This window comes from Pimephales promelas, chromosome 23 (genome assembly GCF_988280905.1).
Source record: "Pimephales promelas chromosome 23, fPimPro1.hap1.1, whole genome shotgun sequence".
Lineage (NCBI taxonomy): Eukaryota > Metazoa > Chordata > Actinopteri > Cypriniformes > Leuciscidae > Pimephales > Pimephales promelas.
The window spans coordinates 21,351,505-21,371,300 of record NC_142791.1 but is presented as its reverse complement, the minus strand read 5'-3'; the positions used below and the strand labels follow the sequence as shown (position 1 = coordinate 21,371,300).

At 43.1% G+C, this 19,796-nt stretch overlaps 1 protein-coding gene across 1 annotated transcript; it reads left to right on the top strand.

Annotated features, from left to right (window-relative positions):
• The first annotated feature begins 628 nt into the window (after positions 1–628).
• LOC148969453 (E3 SUMO-protein ligase ZBED1-like) lies at positions 629–2,564 on the top strand. Its single transcript, XM_089126582.1, has 3 exons — positions 629–1,160; positions 1,375–1,427; positions 2,115–2,564. The coding sequence occupies exons 1-3, from the start codon at positions 629–631 to the stop codon at positions 2,562–2,564; spliced, it is 1,035 nt and encodes a 344-aa protein (XP_088982708.1).
• Positions 2,565–19,796: the final 17,232 nt, after the last annotated feature.

Sequence of the window (19,796 nt, the reverse complement as noted above, 5' to 3'; positions counted from 1 at the left end):
TCACAGAAAGAGTTATTTAACCTGCTCCATCCTCACTGAAGGCGACAGTTTGGTCACATTTCGGCTTTTATAACCTCGAGGGAAAGACAGAACTTGATAGGAATCATGCTGTATGCAGGCTTTGCAAAGCAAAGGTTAAGTATTTTGGAAACACCACAAATGTGAGATATCACATCTTACGCCATCACCCAGAGATTAACATTAAAGACGCGGACGAACAACAACCTAAAGTAACTAATTTACCCGCCAACCAACGCACTCTCTTTCAATGCTCTAAACTCCCGCCGAACTCTGAACGGGCAAAGAAGATAACTCAATCCATAGCCTATTGCATTTCAAAAGATTTGCGCCCCTACAGCAAGGTAGACAATGAAGGCTTTCGGTATATGATGCACATAATTGAGCCTAGGTATACTATACCATCCCGTCGCCTTTTTACCGAAAAAGCGATACCTCAGCTATATCAAGAGACAAAGGAACAGGTCACGGCGTTTTGCAGAAAGCAATACGAGTTGCATTAACCTGCGATGCCTGGACATCGAGAGCAGTTCAATCTTATGTCACCTTTACTGCTCACTTCATCACCGATTGTTGGCAACTTGAAAGTCGTGTTTTGCAAACTCGTGCAATGAATGAGAGCCACACAGGAGCACATATGAATGAGATGTTTCAGACTGTTGCTCAGGAATGGCATCTCACAACCTCCGACCTAGTAATCGTCACAGATAACGCTGCCAACATGCTAGCTGCTACGCAGTTGGGCAACTTCGAGCACGTTAGGTGTTTCGCACACACCATTAACCTCGCCGCTCAGAGAGCTTTGAAACTGCCGACTGTGTCACGTTTGCTGGGGAGGATTAGGAGAATCACTGGATTTTTTCACCGCAGCACTAGCGCAAGTCATATCCTCGAGCAGAAACAGAAGCTACTCGAACTACAACCTCACAAGTTAAAGACGGACGTGGCTACTAGATGGAATAGTGCCTTCGATATGATTGAAAGATTCCTCGAGCAACAACCAGCCATTTGCGCTGCACTTCTCTCTCCCGAGGTGAGAAAAAGTGTAACAGATATCTGTACCCTGAGCGAAGCGGATGTCACCAATGCCGAAGAAATCGCTGTGACCCTGAAACCAATAAAGGAGGCAACCAACATCATGTGTAGGATAGCACACCGACCTTGTCCGTGATTGCTCCGTTGCACGCACAGTTACTCCACGACACAGAAACAGGCTTCAGCGGTGACACTCAAATGGTCCGAGAAATCAAGCAGGCCATTCACGAAGATCTGTCAAAGAGATACTCGACTGTGGCTGAGAAAAATATGCTCTACACAGCTTCAACTTTGGACCCAAGATTCCATTTATCTCCCAAGATGAGCAGCATGACATACAGTCCAAAGTGATAGCTGAAGCTGCAGCACTTGAGGTAGGCTAACTATTTACTGTATATCTTTAACAATAAAACATGTAAAACAATGTTGTACAACTGTATTATATCACAATTATGTGTTTAACATAATTAGCTTATAATACAGATTTTATTAGCACAACCATACACACAGTGTGTGTGCGTGCGCATGCATGTGTGTGTGTGATGAATGTTACTTGTGGAGAGATGCACCAATATGTGACCCTGGACCATAAAACCAGACTTATGGATACATTTTGTTTAAAATTGAGATTCATACTTCAGCTGAACTACAACTATTTGAAAATCTAAAAATATTAAGAAAATTGCCTTTGAAGTTTTCCATTTCTGTTAGCAATTGTGCTGCATTCACTCGCAAAAATAAATGTTTGCTACATTTACATTAGGAAATTTACAAAATATCTTCAAGGATCATTATCTTTACTTAATATCCAAATGATTTTTTGGCATAAACGAAAAAACCAATAATTTTGACCCATACATTGTTTTGTTGGCTATTGCCACACCCGTGCAACTTATGACTTGTTTTGTGGTCCAGGGTCACATGTTTGAGATGTATTCCATTTTATCTTGTAATGGGACCTTGTTATTATATACAAGGGATAATAACACTGAACTAAACTTGGAATTTAAATATGAGGCTTATTTGTTGATTATAATTTCTTTTATGATCTTTTACTGCAGCAAGAGGTGGGGCCTAAGGATCATGCTGAGGTGCCCAGTGGCCCAGATGAGGGGCTAAATGATGAAGGCCCTCCTGGACCTAAAAGAAGATGTACTTCACTGGAGAGCCTGTTAGGCAAGACATTCAGTGATGCCGAGGTGGTCCCTATTACTAAATCCTCCAACACCAGAGCTGAGGAGGAGATGAAAAAGTATCTGGAAACCCCCCCATTATCACTCTCAGAAGACCCCCTTATCTGGTGGAGGAGCAATGAGACTGTCTTTCCCCTCCTGGCTAAGTTAGCTAAGCGCTATTTATGCATCCCAGGTACTAGCGTTGCGTCAGAAAGAGTGTTCTCAACTGCCGGAGACATAATAACTGCACAGCGGAGCATGCTCACTCCAGAACACGTAGACCAGCTTCTGTTTCTGCAAAAGAATTTACACATTCCAGCCAGTGGAGGACTATGAACTGGTTACACACACATACACATACAGTATATGTTGATCCATTATGTGATCCTGACACATCACAAAAGTTCCGTTAAATGGACTGTAGTTGCCACAGTTCTAAAAAGAAAGGGCCTAATTTTATTAAGTTCAATGTGCCCAGTCAAGTTCACATTTCAACAGTTAACCTGGTAGCCTACAGCACTTTAAAGCTAAATGAAACTTGAAGAAAATGTTTTTGAAAGCTAGCCAAAGCTTGGCAATTTGCACTTTTTAGTTGCAAAAGTTTTTATTTTTGTATATGAAGAATAGGCAAGGCAAGTTTATTTATATAGCACATTTCATACACAATGGCAATTCAAAGTGCTTTACATAGAAGAAATTAAAATAATCAAAAGAAATCAGAATAATTAAAACAGTTTAGAATAAAAAATAAGAAATAATAAAAAATAAAAATTATGATAAAAATAAAATACAGTCAATTAAAATCATTTAGAATAAAATGAAGTGCAGTAACAGTTGGACGAACAGTGGCACAGTGCTCATTCAGTAAATGCACAGCTAAACAGATGTGTTTTGAGTCTGGATTTGAATGTGACTACTGTAGGAGCACACCTGATCTCTTCTGGAAGCTGGTTCCAGCTGCGGCTGGCATAATAGCTAAAAGCAGACTCTCCATGCTTAGAGTGAACCCTTGGTATTTCTAGCTGATGTGATCCTAATGATCTGAGCGATCTGTTGGGTTTATATTCAGTTAGCATATCTGCAATATATTGAGGTCCTAACCCATTAAATGATTTATATACCAGTAATAATACTTTAAAATCAATCCTAAATGTAACTGGCAGCCAGTGTAAAGACCTGAGGACTGGTGTGATGTGTTCATATTTTCTGGTCCTGCTCAGAATCCTGGCAGCAGCGTTCTGTATGAGCTGCAACTGTCTTGTGGTCTTTTTAGGAAGGCCAGTGAGGAGGCCATTACAGTAATCCACCCTGCTGGTGATGAAAGCATGCACAAGTTTCTCTAAGTCTTGACTGCAAACAAAGCATCTAATTCTTGAAATATTTTTCAGATGATAGTATGCTGATTTAGTTATTGCTTTGACATGACTATTGAAACTAAGGTCTGACTCTAGAGACACACCAAGATTCCTGACTTGATTTTTAGTTGTTAGACCCCTAGCGTCAAGGTATGCATTCACCTTGAGAACTTCATCTTTGTTTCCAAACGCAATAACTTCAGTTTTTTCTTTGTTTAACTGCAGAAAGTTTTGACACATCCAACCGTTTACTTCATCAATGCATTGGCACAGGGAGTCAATGGGGCTGTAGTCGTTAGGCGATAGGGCTAAGTAGAGCTGTGTGTCATCTGCGTAGCTGTGGTAAGCGATTTGGTTCTTTTTCATTATTTGGCTCATTGGGAGCATATACTGGTTGAATAGGAGTGGCGCAAGAATCGAGCCCTGAGGGACTCCACAAGTCATGGATGTCCACTCAGACATATGATCTCCCATACTCACAAAATAACCTCTCCCTTCTAAGTATGACCTAAACCATTTTAGGACTATCCCAGAAAGCCCCACCCAGTTTTCCAGCCTGTCAAGAAGTATGTCGTGATCAACAGTGTCAAATGCAGCACTGAGGTCGAGTAGTACCAACACGGATAATTTCCCTGTATCAGTATTTAAGCGAAAATCGTTTATTATCTTTATGAGCGCTGTCTCCGTGCTGTGATGCGATCGGAAACCAGATTGAAAATTGTCAAAATATCCATTTGAGCTTAAAAATTTGTTCAACTGATTGAAGACAGCCTTTTCAATGATCTTGCCTATGAAAGGAAGATTTGAGATCGGTCTATAATTGCTCAAGATGGTCTTATCCAGATTGCTCTTTTTCAGGAGGGGCTTGACAACTGCAGTTTTCAGGGAGTTCGGAAAGCTCCCAGAGCGAAGTGAGGCATTTACCACTTCTAGGAGAACTGCTTCTAAACAGTTTAACACACTTTTGAAAAAAGATGTGGGAAGTGTGTCAAGGGCGCAGTTTAATGTTTTAAGGTGCTGTACGGTTTCTACCAAAATTGTGCCATCAATTTCTTCTAAATCAGACATAGTAACTACTTTCTCAGGTTTTGGTCTGGTCTGCCTGACCCCAGAGCAACTCAAGCATGTGCTGATCACCTTTCTGATGTTATTGATTTTCTCAGAGAAGAAAGAAGCAAACTCACTGCATTTCCTTTCTGAGAGCATTTCTATGGGAGTCTGGCTTGGGGGGTTTGTCAGTCTCTCTACAGTAGCAAAAAGAGTGCGTGTGTTTATATTGCTGTTTATAATATTTGAGAAGAAAGTCCGTCTAGCTTTGCCTAGTTCCCTATTGAAAGCATGGATGCTGTCTTTGTAGATGTTATAATGGACTACAAGTTTTGTCTTCCGCCACATGCGTTCTGCTCTTCTGCATTGTCTTTTCATATTTTGCACTGCTGTTGAGTTTCTCCAAGGTGCTTTTTGTCTGCCACTATTCTTCCTGACTTTCACAGGAGCAATATCATCAATTACACTCTTAATTTCTGAGTTAAAAAGAATCAAGGAGAAAATCAACAGAGTCAGCAGATATGCTTGGTTTTAAAGATATAGCCTTCATAAATAGCACACCAGTGTTTTAATTTAAGCATCTCTTCTTGACAGACACAGCTCTAGCTTCAATGGCAGGAGAGATTAATATATCAAAGAAAATACAGAAATGGTCAGACAGTGCTACATCCTTAATAACAATCGATGAGATGTTTAAACCCATACTGATAAGTAAATCTAGAGTGTGTCCACGATTGTGTGTGGGACCATGTACATGCTGTGTCAGATCAAAAGTTTTTAAAACAGTTTTGATTTCTTTTGCCATATTGTTTTCTGCATTATCTATGTGAATGTTAAAATCTCCAGCAATGGCAAAACAGTCAAACTCAGAGGCAATTGTTGATAACAGTTCTGTAAAGTCCTCAGCAAAGGCTGGAGAGTATTTTGGAGGCCTGTAAACAATGATAAGTAAAATACGTGGAGCACCTTTTAACACAATACCCAGATATTCGAAAGAGGGGTAATTCCCAAATGATATTTGCTTACATTGATAAACATCTTTAAAAAGAGCAGCTAAGCCCCCGCCTCTCTTACCCGCTCTGCAGACACTCATGTACGTAAAATTTGGAGGGGATGTTTCGTTTAGGACCGTTGAACTACAACTGTCTTCTAACCAAGTTTCAGTTAGAAACATGAAGTCCAGGTTGTGTGTGGTTATTAAGTCATTGACTAGAAGTGATTTATTTTTAATGGAGCGGATGTTTAAAAGTGCTAACTTTATAGTCTTACTTTTTGTCCCCACAGCAGTCTTAGTTTGGCGTGTAATAGGCACCAGATAAGATGGGTTTGCTGTACGGCTGTTGAAGGCCTTAGATTTTATATCATGTAAATGAACAGCAATAGAGAAAGATTCAGGCACACTGGGTTCCCGCTGGTTCTGTAAACATTTGATAAAGTTATTGTTTTCATAGCGAGGACCCAAAATATTTCACATAGAGCTGGTATCAGTTGTTTTTGGTTCACCTCGAGCCGATGGTGGAGGGTGTGGGCCCTGGCGCTGTGGCAGAGGCCGAAGAACTCTCGGAGGAGGAGGAGGGGGAGGGCGAGCTGGGCCCGAAAGCTTTGGTGGTTTTGGGGCCTGCCGTTTTTTGGTTGGTATCTGGGGGCTTGCAGCAAAAGAGTGTGATAGCTTGGTTCCAGCAGACACCAGTTGTTCCATTTTCTCTGAGAAGCACAGAAGTGGAGATGCTGGAGAGACGGAAAACATGTCAGGTGAGATGGGCTGTTGCTCTGGTGTTATTGGAGGGTGTAAAATGCTGTCCTGGTTTCCCTCGCTGTTTTCCAGAAAGTCGTCCTTGGGTGCTGAAACTGGGAGCAGTTCTGATATGTCATAGTCTGACTGTGGTGAGCTCTGTGGGCAGGGCTCTGCTGAGATTGTATCCGTGAGCAGAGGTTGTTGTTGTGGCTGAGTGGTGTTATCATTGTCCTTGTGTGATGTGTCAGCAATATGTCCATTCAGGTGTTGAAGTGAAGTCCTGTGGTCGTTCATACTATGTCCAGGTGTGTGAGTGCCATTCAGGTTGAATGGATTGGCACACACAGCAGAAGGATGATGGAGGGAGAAGTAGATGTTGTCCTGTAGTACTCTTGAACCAAGTTTGTTTGGGTGATGGCCATCCCGTTGAAACAGTTGCCTCTGACTCCAGAAAAGATTGAAGATAGATGATGCTACTGCTGAAATATGTGGTGCTCGTGACAATCTGATGTCTCGAATGCCTTTGGGTCTCGCTCCCTGTTTGTGCCATCGATTTGTAAGTTGATCGGCTTGTTTCTCAGTCAGTATAGCCTGCAGAGGAGCACTAGATTCATGGGACTCACCGGCTGTGCGCTGAGGGCGTCCATGACGGAGCTCTGTTGTGCCTTCCGTCTGGTTTGTCGGTCCCGAATTTAACTTTGTTTCAAGAACTGCAATCCTTTGTAAAAGTCTGTGGCAGTTAGAGCAGCAAGTAGATTCCCGAAGAGGCATTTTCTTATCCTTATGAATGTAGGGAGTTGTGTTTTCTCTTCCCCGGAATGTAAGCAGTGAGAGGCTGGTTGAATAAAAGTGTGAAGTATTTTTTAAGTAATCCCAGCGTCTGAGCACTGTGCTGATTTGCTGAAGTTAAAATTAGGTGAAAAGGAGATAAAATATATAAAAAATATTAAAGCTGCAAGCAGCGATGGGCGGGCCCTCGCACCTGTATCGCGTCGGGGTGTGAGGCGGCCGCGTTGCATATTTTGCAGCTCAGCCGGTGCGGCTGTGAATTTGCTACGCTGCTTCATTAAAGGTCACTTCCTGTTGCCAGCAGGTGGCGCTATGACTGTGGGTGAATGTCGGCATGTAGATTTGTTCAGGGCGGGACTCTTGTCAAATGTGTAAAATTTTGTGCAGATCTGGACATTTACAGCCAAGTTACTACAACTTCCTGTTTCATGGCGAATTATCGGCGCCACGGACACGCCCATTGACGAAAACGCGCAGATAGCACAACTTTACATCGTCAATGCCTTTAGAAGGCACAGCAGAAATGTGAAGTCGATCCGACTAAAGCCCTAGGAGGAGTTCGTTAAAGTACGTAATGAGTAAATCATCCAAAAATGGCGGTAAAATTCGAAATGGCCGACTTCCTGTTGAGTTTAGGGCATCGCTCCAAGAGACTTTTCAGTGCGTCTGGACATGGTAGATGTGCCACAGAAATTTCGTACATGTCGGTCAAACATGCGATGGGGGCTGCTTCGTTAAAGGTCACTTCCTGTTGCCAGCAGGTGGCGCTATTACTGTGGGTGAATGTCAGCATGTAGATTTGTTCAGGGCGGGACGCCACGGACACGCCCATCGACGAAAATGTGCAGATAGCACAACTTTACATCGTCAATGCCTTTAGAAGGCACAGCAGAAATTTGAAGTCGATCCGACTAAATCCCTAGGAGGAGTTCGTTAAAGTACTGAGTGTGTAAATCGTCCAAAAATGGGCGCCAAATTCAAAATGGCCGACTTCCTGTTGAGTTTAGGGTATGGGTTCTTGAGGCTTTTTTGTGCGTCTTGATATGATGCACGTCCCCACCAAATTTCGTGTTTGTAGGTTGAACGTGGACGAGGGGCTAATTTTTTCCAATTTTCTAGGTGGCGCTAGGGAGCCATTTTGCCACGCCCATCCGCGAAACCCACAAAATACGAAATTTTTCACCAGTCCTGACATGCGTGCCAAATTTGGTGAGTTTTTGAGCATGTTGAGGCCCCGAAAATGCCGCTTACTTTGCAGAAAAAAAGAAAAAAGAAATAAATAAATAAATAAATAACCCTAACAGTTTCAAGAGGGTCCTCGCACTGTTAGTGCTCGGGCCCTAATTAAAGCGATAGAGCAAAGCGCGGAGCAGTAAGCAGGAGCGTCCGAACAGTAGCTGAGCAGGAAGTGTTATACATAATAACGCAGGAAGTGAATACATAAAGTAATATCAAACTACATTTAATTTGTTGTGTTTCTTTTCTTTTAAATTGTATGTCTACTACAATCAATCACATAGGAAAAAGTAAACTACATTTACATACTGGGAATCGTTTTTTGAATCGAGAATCGTTTTTTAATCGAAAATCGATTTTGAATTGAATCTTGAGCCTAAAAATCGATATCGAATCGAATCGTGACATTTTCTGAATCGTGCACCCCTACTGAATGGACATGTTGATATATCACACAAGGACAAACGATAACACCACTCAGCCACAACAACCTCTGCTCAGGGACACAATCTCAGCAGAGCCCTGCCCACAGAGTTCACCACAGACAGACCGGAACATATCAGAACTGCTCCCAGATTCAGCACCCAATGACGACTTTCTGGAAAACAGCGAGGGAAACCAGGACAGCATTTTACACCCTCCAATAACACCAGAGCAACAGCCCCTCTCACCTGACACGTTATCACTCTCTCCAGAATCTCCACTTCTGTGCTTCTCAGAGAAAATGGAAAAACTGGTGTATGCTGGAACTAAACTATCCCACTCTTTTGCTGCAAGCCCCAAGCAGTCCCCACAACCACCAAAGCCTGCGGGCACAGCTCGCCCTCCTCCTCCTCCCCCCCCCTGATAGAGTATATAATTTTAGAGTCTAAAGAATATCTAAAGAATAAAGAATCTTTCTTTTCATTTTGCAATTTTTCAGACAGTGCTTAAACCTTTTTTTTCTCTGCTTTGTACTCACGTTGTGATTTGTCAGTCTCACACTTCTGTTGATGCTGTAGAACAGTGTTTCCCAACCCTGTTCCTGGCGGCACACCAACACTGCGTGTTTTCTTTGTCTCCCTAATCAAACACACCCGATTCAACCCATCAGCTCATTAACCCACCTGTTTATGAGCTGATAGGTTGAATCAGGTGTGTTTGATAAGGGAGACAAAGAATACACGCAGTGTTGGTGTGCCGCCAGGAACAGGGTTGGGAAACACTGCTGTAGAATTTCTTTTACCAAAATCACAGACAATCCATCTCTGTTGCTGTTTGTCCTTAAGCGCTGCATCTTTCCATAAGCCCTTTTAATGTCCGGCAAGGCCCATATAACACTCTCTGAGTTCTTGATGCCATACTTCTGCCATCAAGGCATTTCATCAGTCCCAGCCTTTTGCCCAAATATGCATTCAGATTGTCCATCATCTGATCAATGGTAACATTTGGAGGTTCTGTTCCATGTCTTTCTGTTGTTTGCCTCAGTGCCATTTCCATTTTTAGTGCAGACTTAGCATGGCAAGTACAGGACAGGAGAAGTGCCATCAAAGGTGTGGAAACAAAACAAAAAGTGTTTGAGCCATTAAAGGTGCTTATTTAGATTCTCAGCAGGCTTTAGACTGACCATTTCAGTTACACAGACAAATAATTAGTTTACTTACTCAGCTTATATGTGCTTATATGTTTATATGTTCATTCGCTATAGATGATCTATATTCATTCGCTATAGATCACGTGAGATTTGTAACTAATTTGCGGTATAACTAGTGGATCACGAGTGGCAGATAGATCAATAGATAAACTCATCTTTCAGGCAGTTGACCGACCCATAGCTGTCATTCGCTATAGATGATCTATATTCATTCGCTATAGATCACGTGAGATTTGGAACTAATTTGCGGTATAACTAGTGGAGTGGCAGATAGATCAATAGATAAACTCATCTTTCAGGCAGTTGACCGACCCATAGCTGTCAACATCAAAGGGAGATTTCCCGGGAACCATCACCAAAATAAGGTGTTTTTTTCCTCACGATTCTTACTCACAAACTTTAAAAATAAAGCACTAATAAAAAAGTCTAAAGAATTTAGAACTAGCCCACATATGTGTGAGAAAGAGCATTGTGTCATTAAAAAAAATACCATAGAGAATGTTTAAATACTAAGATCAGCTTACGAGGGAAACGGGGAGGCTGTTTCTGCTGGAGATGATTGGGAGAGGTCTCTGCACCTTGAGATCTCTGCGCGCGCTGACATGGAGTAAAGCCTTGTTTATACTCGACGCGTCTGCACGAGCGCGGTAAAAATGACGCGTTGGGTGCGCAAGACCGGCAAGACCTCACTTCGAGCTGTGTGCAAAGCTTGTGTTACAGCGCGCGCGGAACCGCATCCGAGGACGATCGACTTCGAGCCGAATCTGTCCGAGCTTGTACGTCTCACACAATCAGAGTGTACAAATACGAGATATTTTACGGGAAATACTAACATGGGAAGACAGTAAAAGAGCTAAAATACGTGAGAAACCCGGAAAAACGGGAGGATTGACACTTCAGCGTGAGAAATCGGGGGTGTGGCGTGTGAGCGTGTGAAACCAATCAAATGCGGGTGTCTCACGGCCAATGCGTGAGAGTTGCGTGAGAGTTTCTACAATTTCTGGACGAACAGACTAAATTGTTTCTTTAAAGAGTCATAACCTAGTATTACCTAGGATACCCACGCTCTCTTATAGTCTTATCAGGCCCTTCTAAAAAAGAAAAGTGGAAAAAAATAAACACAGAGCTCCTCTGACCCTTATTTCTGAATGCATTATTGTCTCGTGAGATCTGATGCGATATTTTGGTTGTCGTGGATGGTCATTTTAATAATGCAAATCAGGGGCGCGTTGATTGGTGGCAGGAAGGAGGGGGCTTGACACCGCAGGTAACTTCAGCATATCATTCCAAAATAACATCATGGTGCAAATTGTGAATGAACCCGACCTGGCCGCGACCTACGGAATTCAACGGCTCAATTATGTTTGAGCCAGAGCTGAAAACGGAAGATATAGAGTCAATGGAAGGACGTCTACATCAATGTCTCTGAATGGTAAAGACAATAATTTTGACTGACATCAGTAACGAGCTAAAACGTTTGTTGCTATTTTCTCCCACATAAGTTTACCTTTTATTTAATGTAGATTACATTAACGGAGATGTAGTCTACTTTTTTATCAGCTTACAGTGGTTATAGAGATCACGTTTGCTATCATGTGTTGTTTTTGCCTTGTTTCACGTTCACGCACTTCTTATAACTTAACGTTACTGTGTTTACTCAGCTCTTACGGTGATTTTCTGAAGTAAAACTGACGCTTCATCTTGTGTGATGTACAATAAACTTTATTAAACTCATCAGTATATGTTTGATCATCATTCGGATCTGGTCCGAAACAGCAGACTTGTAGGCTATTAATAAATAATGGATACATACAAGCAGATGACAAATACGTTATAATAACCGTAATTAAACTACTAAACTATACCTGTTCCATCTCTATACAGCACTCTGACTCTGTAGGCATTATTGTCCGACTCGAAATGAACGTTGTAAAGGATTCCTGTGTAAAATGTTTAGCGCAGACACCTAACGTTGAGCCAGTTGATAGGGTTGTTGGAACAGCGTCATTAAAAATGAATTTCATCCACTGGTCCCTGGTAGTTTGGTCCGTTTTTGGTAGAGAAAACACATTTGAATGTTGATTCTGGCAGTCAACCACAGAGCAACTCACGTGTGCACTACATTTCTGCATCTTTCTTGACTGAATATGAGGGGGAGAGGGACAGCACGGGCTTCCTCCAGCATATGTCTGCGGTGTCCATATATGGTATATCCTGCCCCGTCTTGACGTCGGGGGAGAAATTAAAATCTCGTATTTGAGTGCGCGTGCACGTGGGCTGGTTTACGAACCCTGGGGTAAACAAACGCTTCACTTTTGAATGTCGGCTTCCCGGCCAATGTATAATCGTTAGGCAATCATAACACATTGATTCTCGTGGAAAAGTGAAAATTGGTTATGACTCCTTTAACAATTCCTACAGACTCCAAAAAAAGACCAAACCTTATACTATATTTCAATGGCTCCTACAGACTCATGAGAAAGGCCCAAAGAAAAGACCAAATCCTATACAGTTTCTGCAATTTCTAGATGAACGGACTAAATTGTTTCTTTAACAATTCCTAGAGACTCCAAAAAAAAAAAGACCAAACCTTATACTATATTTCAATGGCTCCTACATTCTCATGAGAACGGACTAAACCTTCTTCTTAAATGATTATTACAGACTTAAAAAAAAATGGCCAAGCTATAAAAATTATTTATATAGCTCCTACAGTTTCACACGAATTAACTATTTCATTTAAAAGGCTCCAACAGACTCATGAGAAAGGCCGAAAGAAAAGACCAAATCCTATACAGTTTCTGCAATCTCTGGACGAACGGACTAAATCGTTTCTTTTACAATTCCTTCAGACTCCAAAAAAAAGACCAAACCTTATACTTTATTTTAATAACTCCTACAATCCCATGACAATGGACCAAACCTCTTTATTAAATGATTCGCAGAGACTCAAGAGAACAGGGCCAAGCTATAAAACTTATTTCTATAGCTCCTACCGTTTCAGGAGTATTAACTAAATAATTTAAAAGGTTCCTACAGACTCATGAAAAAGGCCCAAGCCTAAAATTCTCAACAATACACAGTATGTGTGACTACACCACAAATCGTTACTGGTCTACTATTATTCTTTTCAGATGATCTTTTATAGAGCTGAAAAGTTTCACTCACCAAATTAGGATATTTGAGACCAGATCGAGTTGATTCAAATAAATTGTGTCCACAGATGCAGTCTTTTGAACAGTCTTGAGAGACAAAAAGTTTATTTAACATAAATAAATAAAAGATGTGCATGGATAAACAATTTATAATAAATAAGGCATTATTCCATAAAAATAAGATTTATAAATTTTGATTTCATGGTGACTGTAAAAATTACATGTTTTTTGAACTCATCTAACAGCTGTGGTTGCCAAAAATTCACACATACTGTAAAAGATATAGCGACATTGTTTCAGGTATTACAGGATGGTATATTGATGCCTGTATATTTTAAAACTAATAACGTCCTCGGTTACTAACGTAACCTCGGTTCCCTTTTGTAGTCACTCTGAGTTACGTCGGATGACGGAGAATGAGGGTTTCGCCTAGAAAGCCAATCCTCTTCGAGTATTAAAAAACGAGCCAATGGCAAAGAAATGCCATGGGTCTGCGGAATTTGCATAGCGTATCTCCGCCTCACTCCGTGAGTATAAAAGGAGGAAGCGGACGCAACCGCAGTATGTTTTCGCTTCGGAGCCAAGAGAACTTCTTCACTCCACAAGCCACACAATCTGAGTTTACTACTGTGACTCACCTCTTTGAGACGAGCGAACTCTCTGGTGTTGGTGTGACGGCGGTACCCAGCGAGTTTCACATTGCCTGCGATCTGAGCAGTGGTCTGCCAGTGTGTGTGTCTCTCCCTGGTCGCTTCAACATCCGCGGAGTTTTCTCCTCTCACTGAAAGAGTGTGCACGCGGCACGTCTTTTTAAAGACAATCTGCCCGTGTATTCCTGAGTGCGGTATTTTAATAGAGTAAGCTGATGGGCACGAGTGCTGTTTGACGTGTTTGGGCTTTGATCACGCTCAGACACGTCAGACACGTGGGTGTGTCACGTTCTCTCAGTGGGAACGTGATCATCGCAATGTATAACGGTTGAGACTCAAAGAGCTCAATAGAGTGAGAGTCCCCTTATCCACAACCCGAACTATTTTTCTCCACGTGCGATAATACTTCGGCTGGTGGCCAGGGTGACCAAAAGACTTCAGGTCTGGAACTAAACCGATGAAAATTCCTCGGTCCACACCCCGTCTTTCACGTTGCAACCCACGCGGGCCCGCGTTCTCATTTGGTCCCCCAGCTGATGAAATCATGTTTATCGCTGCATCACAAGGTGAGCTGGAGTCCTCTGGAGATGGCTCGTCTGTGCTGCTGTCCCCGGATGTGCTAGCAAAGGAAGTTTGATTCAGGGTTCACAGCTATGCTTTCCCTGGCTGCCACGAGTATCGGGTTTGTGTGGAAAATTCTGCCATGTCCCGAGCACTTAAGGCTGATGATTGGTTTTTGAGGGTGACGAACCCAAATCCTTTCTTCCCGGATGTACATGAAGAGGCCGTGAGATCGTGGAAGTCCCCTTTGATTTTTCACGATCACTCAGCGGCCTCTTCTGCTTTCTCTGTCCTCGTAGAGGCCGCAGTCTATGGTACACTGGGGTTCCCCCCAGTGGAGTGTTCTGTGGCAACACTTATGTGTCCCCACAGCGCCTCCACTGGCCGTGGTAACCCTAAGCACCAAACTGCCCCCCCCCCCCCAAATCCGTAGGTGCTTGTCTACTCCGGTGGCGGGGACCTATAGAGCTGCAGGGCAGGCTGCCACCTTACTGTGTGTTATTGCCATCCTTTGGGGTGTGCAGTGACATGCACGAGGGTAGGGCTGAATCAGGGCTCATCCTTGAGTTGCCTGCCGTCACCGACTTTGCTCTACGAGCGTCGAAGGTGACCGCATGCTCCCTGAGTCAGGTGATGTCCACATGTGTGGTCAGACATTTCTGGCTTAACCTGGTTGATCTGCGCAAGGCTGAGTGTACCAGTTTCCTCAACTTTCCCATATCTCAGGCTGGCCTCTTCGGTGGCGCGGTCGAGAGCTCTGCCCAACAGCTCTCGGCCGCCCAAGCGGACTGTGGCTTTGTCTGACCCTGTGGTTTCTGCTGCAACTAGCCACCGGCTCAGATGCCTCAGTTCGCTAGCCGCCGAATGCGCCCTCCTGCGACTTCCGCCCCCTCTCGTCCAGCCCCAGCAGCACCGGGCCGTGCCGTGGAGGTGGTCGCAGGGAGGCGCCCCTGCCCGTACCAGCGCCGCAGCCCTGCTGCGTAGCTCCCGTTACGGGCAGCTCAGATGTGGCTTGCAGTTCTTCAGGGAGTGGTTGCAGGCCCACTCCTTCCCCCGGTGGAGGGCTGGGGGAAAATCTTTTCTTCAAAGAGCTGCATCCCATCTCTGGCACTGCTCTGTCCAGTACTTGCCCTCCGTGCTTACGTAGGCAGAACGCGTTGTTTCAGGACCTCACACCAGCTCTTTGTCTGTTATTGTGGGAGCCAAAAGGGAAGGGCTCTTTCAAAGCAGTGGCTGTCTCACTGGATAGTGGACACCATCGCTTTGGCTTACCAGCAGCAAGATCGACCGTGCCCCCTTGGTGTGACAGCCCACTCCACCCGGAGTGTGGGTTCCTCTTGGGCTCTAGCGCAAGACGCCTCGCTAGCAGACATCGGCAGAGCTGCAGGCTGGGCGACACCTACACATTCGCGAGATTCTATAACCTCCGAGTGGAGCCTGTGTCCTCTCTTGTACTCGCTCAACCGGCCAGTACTGGACCCGCTCAGGTGTCTTCGCTTGCTCGCCACTCCACTCCACGGACTGGATAGGTGCGAATTCTTCTCAGCTGAGCCTTCTGTTGAAGCCCTGAGTCCTCCAGCACTGTTGATGCTGGCGCCAGTGTCTGTTGCCTGGGCGTCGGCTAGGTGCCTCCGTGTGCATGGTTCCTGCTAGTAACCTCCACATGTATATTCTCCACTGTAAGCGTCTCTGAGCATGTGTCTTCCCTCGGCAAGCCACCTTGCCACCCCTGGAGTTAAGATTCTAGCCACCCTATGGGTTGGTCACTCCAGTATCCTCCATATGGAGCCCCACGGGGCTTCCTCCTTTTATACTCACGGGGTTAGGCGGAGATACGCTATGCAAATTCCGCAGACCCATGGCATTTCTTTGCCATTGGCTCGTTTTTTAATACTCAAAGAGGATTGGCTTTCTAGGCGAAAACCCCATTTTCAGTCATCCGACGTAACGTCTCCGTTCCCTACTCAGGGAACGAGGGTTACATACGTAACCGAGATGTTTTCTCTAGAAGAGGAAACGAGTACTGCGTAATATCGTACGCTAGGGGAAAACCTTTTTTCCTCGAGATATTGAAGCCAAAAAATTATCCTTAATTTTGAATCATTGCAAAACATGTTGTTGCAGCATTCAGACATAGGCAAGGTGGCTTAGCATGAGAGCGGCCCTTTGGTGATGGTCCAATGGGGAGCTTTGCGCCCATTGCGTCACGCTCCTGCCAAAGCGGGCATGGCCTAGCCCTATAAATATAGCTCGATGGGCTCATATCACTGGTTTTTCATCGCAAAGCAAACCAGAGCGTGTAGCAGACACGGCAAGATACGCAGTACTCGTTCCCTCTTCTAGAGAGAAGCGAGGTTACGTTAGTAAACGAGATTCAAGGTTCTCTCGTACTTAGGGATGGGTATCGTTAAGGTTTTATCGGTATTACTACTCTTACCGATACCGCTTATCGATCCGGTACTTTAACGGTATTCTTATCGGTTCTTTTTGGTGTTTTTTTTTTTTTTTTTTTTTTTTTTTTAAGAATAAAGAAAATAATTAAACTTTATATTTTGAAATTTAAAATATAAAAGCAAAACGAAGAAAAATATATTTTTGTTATGCAGCAATGTGCAGGCTTTTTTTGTTTATACAAAAAGGACACATAAGAAAAAAAAACAAGTACAAACACAAGAATACAATTAATCAAAGGTACAAATTATATACAAAGTGCTTTAATTTCAGGAAGGTCTACTAACATATCTTGTCAGGTAATTGTTTCTGTCTGAAAAGAAACCTATTAATCAAATATAAAATAGCACTGTAGTTTATCATAGATAGAATAATGCTTATTAAATCTAAAGTTACTCATTCAAAGGCTGTGAGTGATTTTCTCTGCCTTTTGTTGTTTGATTTGCATTAATGGCTGAATCGTCAGCAGGTTTAGGCTATTAGACTGCTGCCCCTTTAAGACTGATGCACCATCATTTTCTCCCTATTATTTACGTCCGTTTAAGACATAATTGTGTTTAAGTGAATAAACTGTGTTTAAGTGAATCTCAGAGCTGGTCATTTTGACATTTGTATGTATATTTGATAGTTAAGGACGCACAAAGCCCAAGTATATAGGTTACTTTTCTTGTCTCGTTGCAGTCCGTTTCGGAGCGTGCACCGCCTTGTGAACAGCGTCTCTTGCGCAGGTTTTTGTGTTTTTAATAGCTATTTTCTTGATCTTGCAACAGTAGAAGACAGCACTTTGCAACAATCGCCGATCGTGCTGATTCTGACGGTTACGTTTGGGTTTTAGGAAGAACTGACAGCGCTCCGCAGTGCTGTGAAGTAAAGGAAGTTAAGCTGGACAGATCGTTTCGTTTTTTAACGGTTTTATCTCAAATATCTTCTTTTTATAATCTTTGGAAGCCGAAATACAAAATATATTAGAATAATACCCCAGATCTAAAGTGTAACCACGTTGGATGTTTAGTTCTGTCCTCATTGTCACTCATTAAAGGTGGCATATGTAATAATTGAGGTAAAAATATCCAAAAAATGAGCTACACGCATCAAAAGAATGAGAAGAAATAAGTGCAATGATGTAATTAAAAAACTGGCAAGTTTTTGCTGCCGAGATATAAACCTAAATTAGCATGCTAAATTACTAGCCCGGCCCGGCAGGTGTCGTAATACCAGTTCCGGCCATGGGAGGCGGTATGCGGCCGGGCAACGTTACCACCAGCCAAACTGCACTACACGAGTGAGTCGCGCTCGCGCCGGCTTGTGTGTACTTAAACCTGATGTCAGTCGTGTGGAAATACAGCCCACTACTACATTTCAGTTCAGGGAAGAGTTCAAAAAATGATTGGTTGACATTATGCATGAGGAATACATTTTGGTAAGTTGTAGCATACTGTATCTTTCAACAGTGTTCGTGTTCTTTTTCCATTAGCAGCTAGCTAGTAGAGATGATCGGTTCACGTGCGCTAGGGATCTGTGGTGTAACATGTACAAGCGCCAAAACGGTATTTATTGTTTGAATTGCATAATAAAATTGACAGAATCTGAGAGCTTAACTAACCTGCTTGCTAAGTGTTAATTGCATGTGTCTCACGGTGAATTCATGAGAGCTGGCAGCAGCGAATGCTGTCAGTCAAATTAATTCAAACTAACAATAAAAGTGTAATATGAACAAAACGAATACCATAAACTTAAAATAATAGCCTGCAGGCTTTTATTTTCCCATATCGTCGAAATGCAACAGCTTGTTTTTGAGACAGGCGTCTATGAGTCGGTCTTCATCATTTAGTGTTGAGATGTTGTTCATTTAGTCTCTGATCTCTAGAAATCTCCAAATGCTCCATGTGAAACTGCGGTCTTCCGACCTTTTACTATCGTGTCAAATGATTTGAATAATATGCAGAGAAAGAGAGCAAAACAGCGCTCGTTTGTGTTGTTTGAAGACGTGAGTGCGTGCGGCAGCGGCACAACACATTTTCTGGAGGTATACTGCCCCCATCTGTTATGGAATATGGAATATTTTTTGATTTTTAGTTCCAGATGGCACCTTTAAGCAAGGGCTGTCGTGTTGCGCGTGCTGTGGCTTTGCGTGAGAGATCGCTCTCTTCTCTCTTCTCTCTCTCTTCTGAACTGCGAATTGCAAATTTGCATCACAGACATATGGTTTAATTAAAATATAGTTTATATATAGAAATGGCTGGTGATATAAACATGTTCGAGATAACGTCTTTATAGGAATAATAAATAGTAGCCCAACTTGCGTGTAATTTCTCCAGTACCGACAGCAGAACCGGTAACGTCCGAGCTTATCGATACAGCGGTCTTTCAAAATTCAGTACCGGGGCCCGTTTAATACCGGGTTTCGGTACCCATCCCTACTCGTACTGCGTAATATCTTACGCTAGGGGGACAATGCCATGCAAAATGCCATGCATGTAGAAATCCAACAGCAAAATCCCAAGGTGCAAATGCCCGGGGCGCATATAGTGCATAATCACCATGAACTCACAGAGAGTCCGAGAATAGAGACTAGCAGCATCATTCTCAAATGATTTAGCCACAAGAAAGGCTATTCATTATAACAGTGTCACACACAGTCTTCCTGTACTGAGTGACAGTATGGGCTTTATTTTTATTTTATGGGCTTTACGCCGAGGCGACGGGGCAGGTGGTACTTGACTCTTTAACTGACAGCAATTTGTCTTGTAAGGCGGGAACTTCTATTTTATAAAACCTTATAAATGTAGATGGGGAGGCCCAGCCTGCCACCATACAGATATCTTGTAAAGAAATCCCGCTAGACCATGCCCACGATGAGGCCAACACCTAAAGGGCACTCAAGTCCCTTTGTAGTGTATGCCAGTGCTATGATATCAACTATCCATCTGGATAGGGTCAGTTTCGAAGAGGCTAG

Bases quoted from the DNA above. Each gene is read 5' to 3' on its own strand.
- LOC148969453 (XM_089126582.1), top strand. From the start codon at position 629: ATGAATGAGAGCCACACAGGAGCACATATGAATGAGATGTTTCAGACT. The intron at 1,161-1,374 runs GTAGGATAGCAC...TTATCTCCCAAG, and splicing joins GGAGGCAACCAACATCATGT to ATGAGCAGCATGACATACAG. The intron at 1,428-2,114 runs GTAGGCTAACTA...CTTTTACTGCAG, and splicing joins CTGAAGCTGCAGCACTTGAG to CAAGAGGTGGGGCCTAAGGA.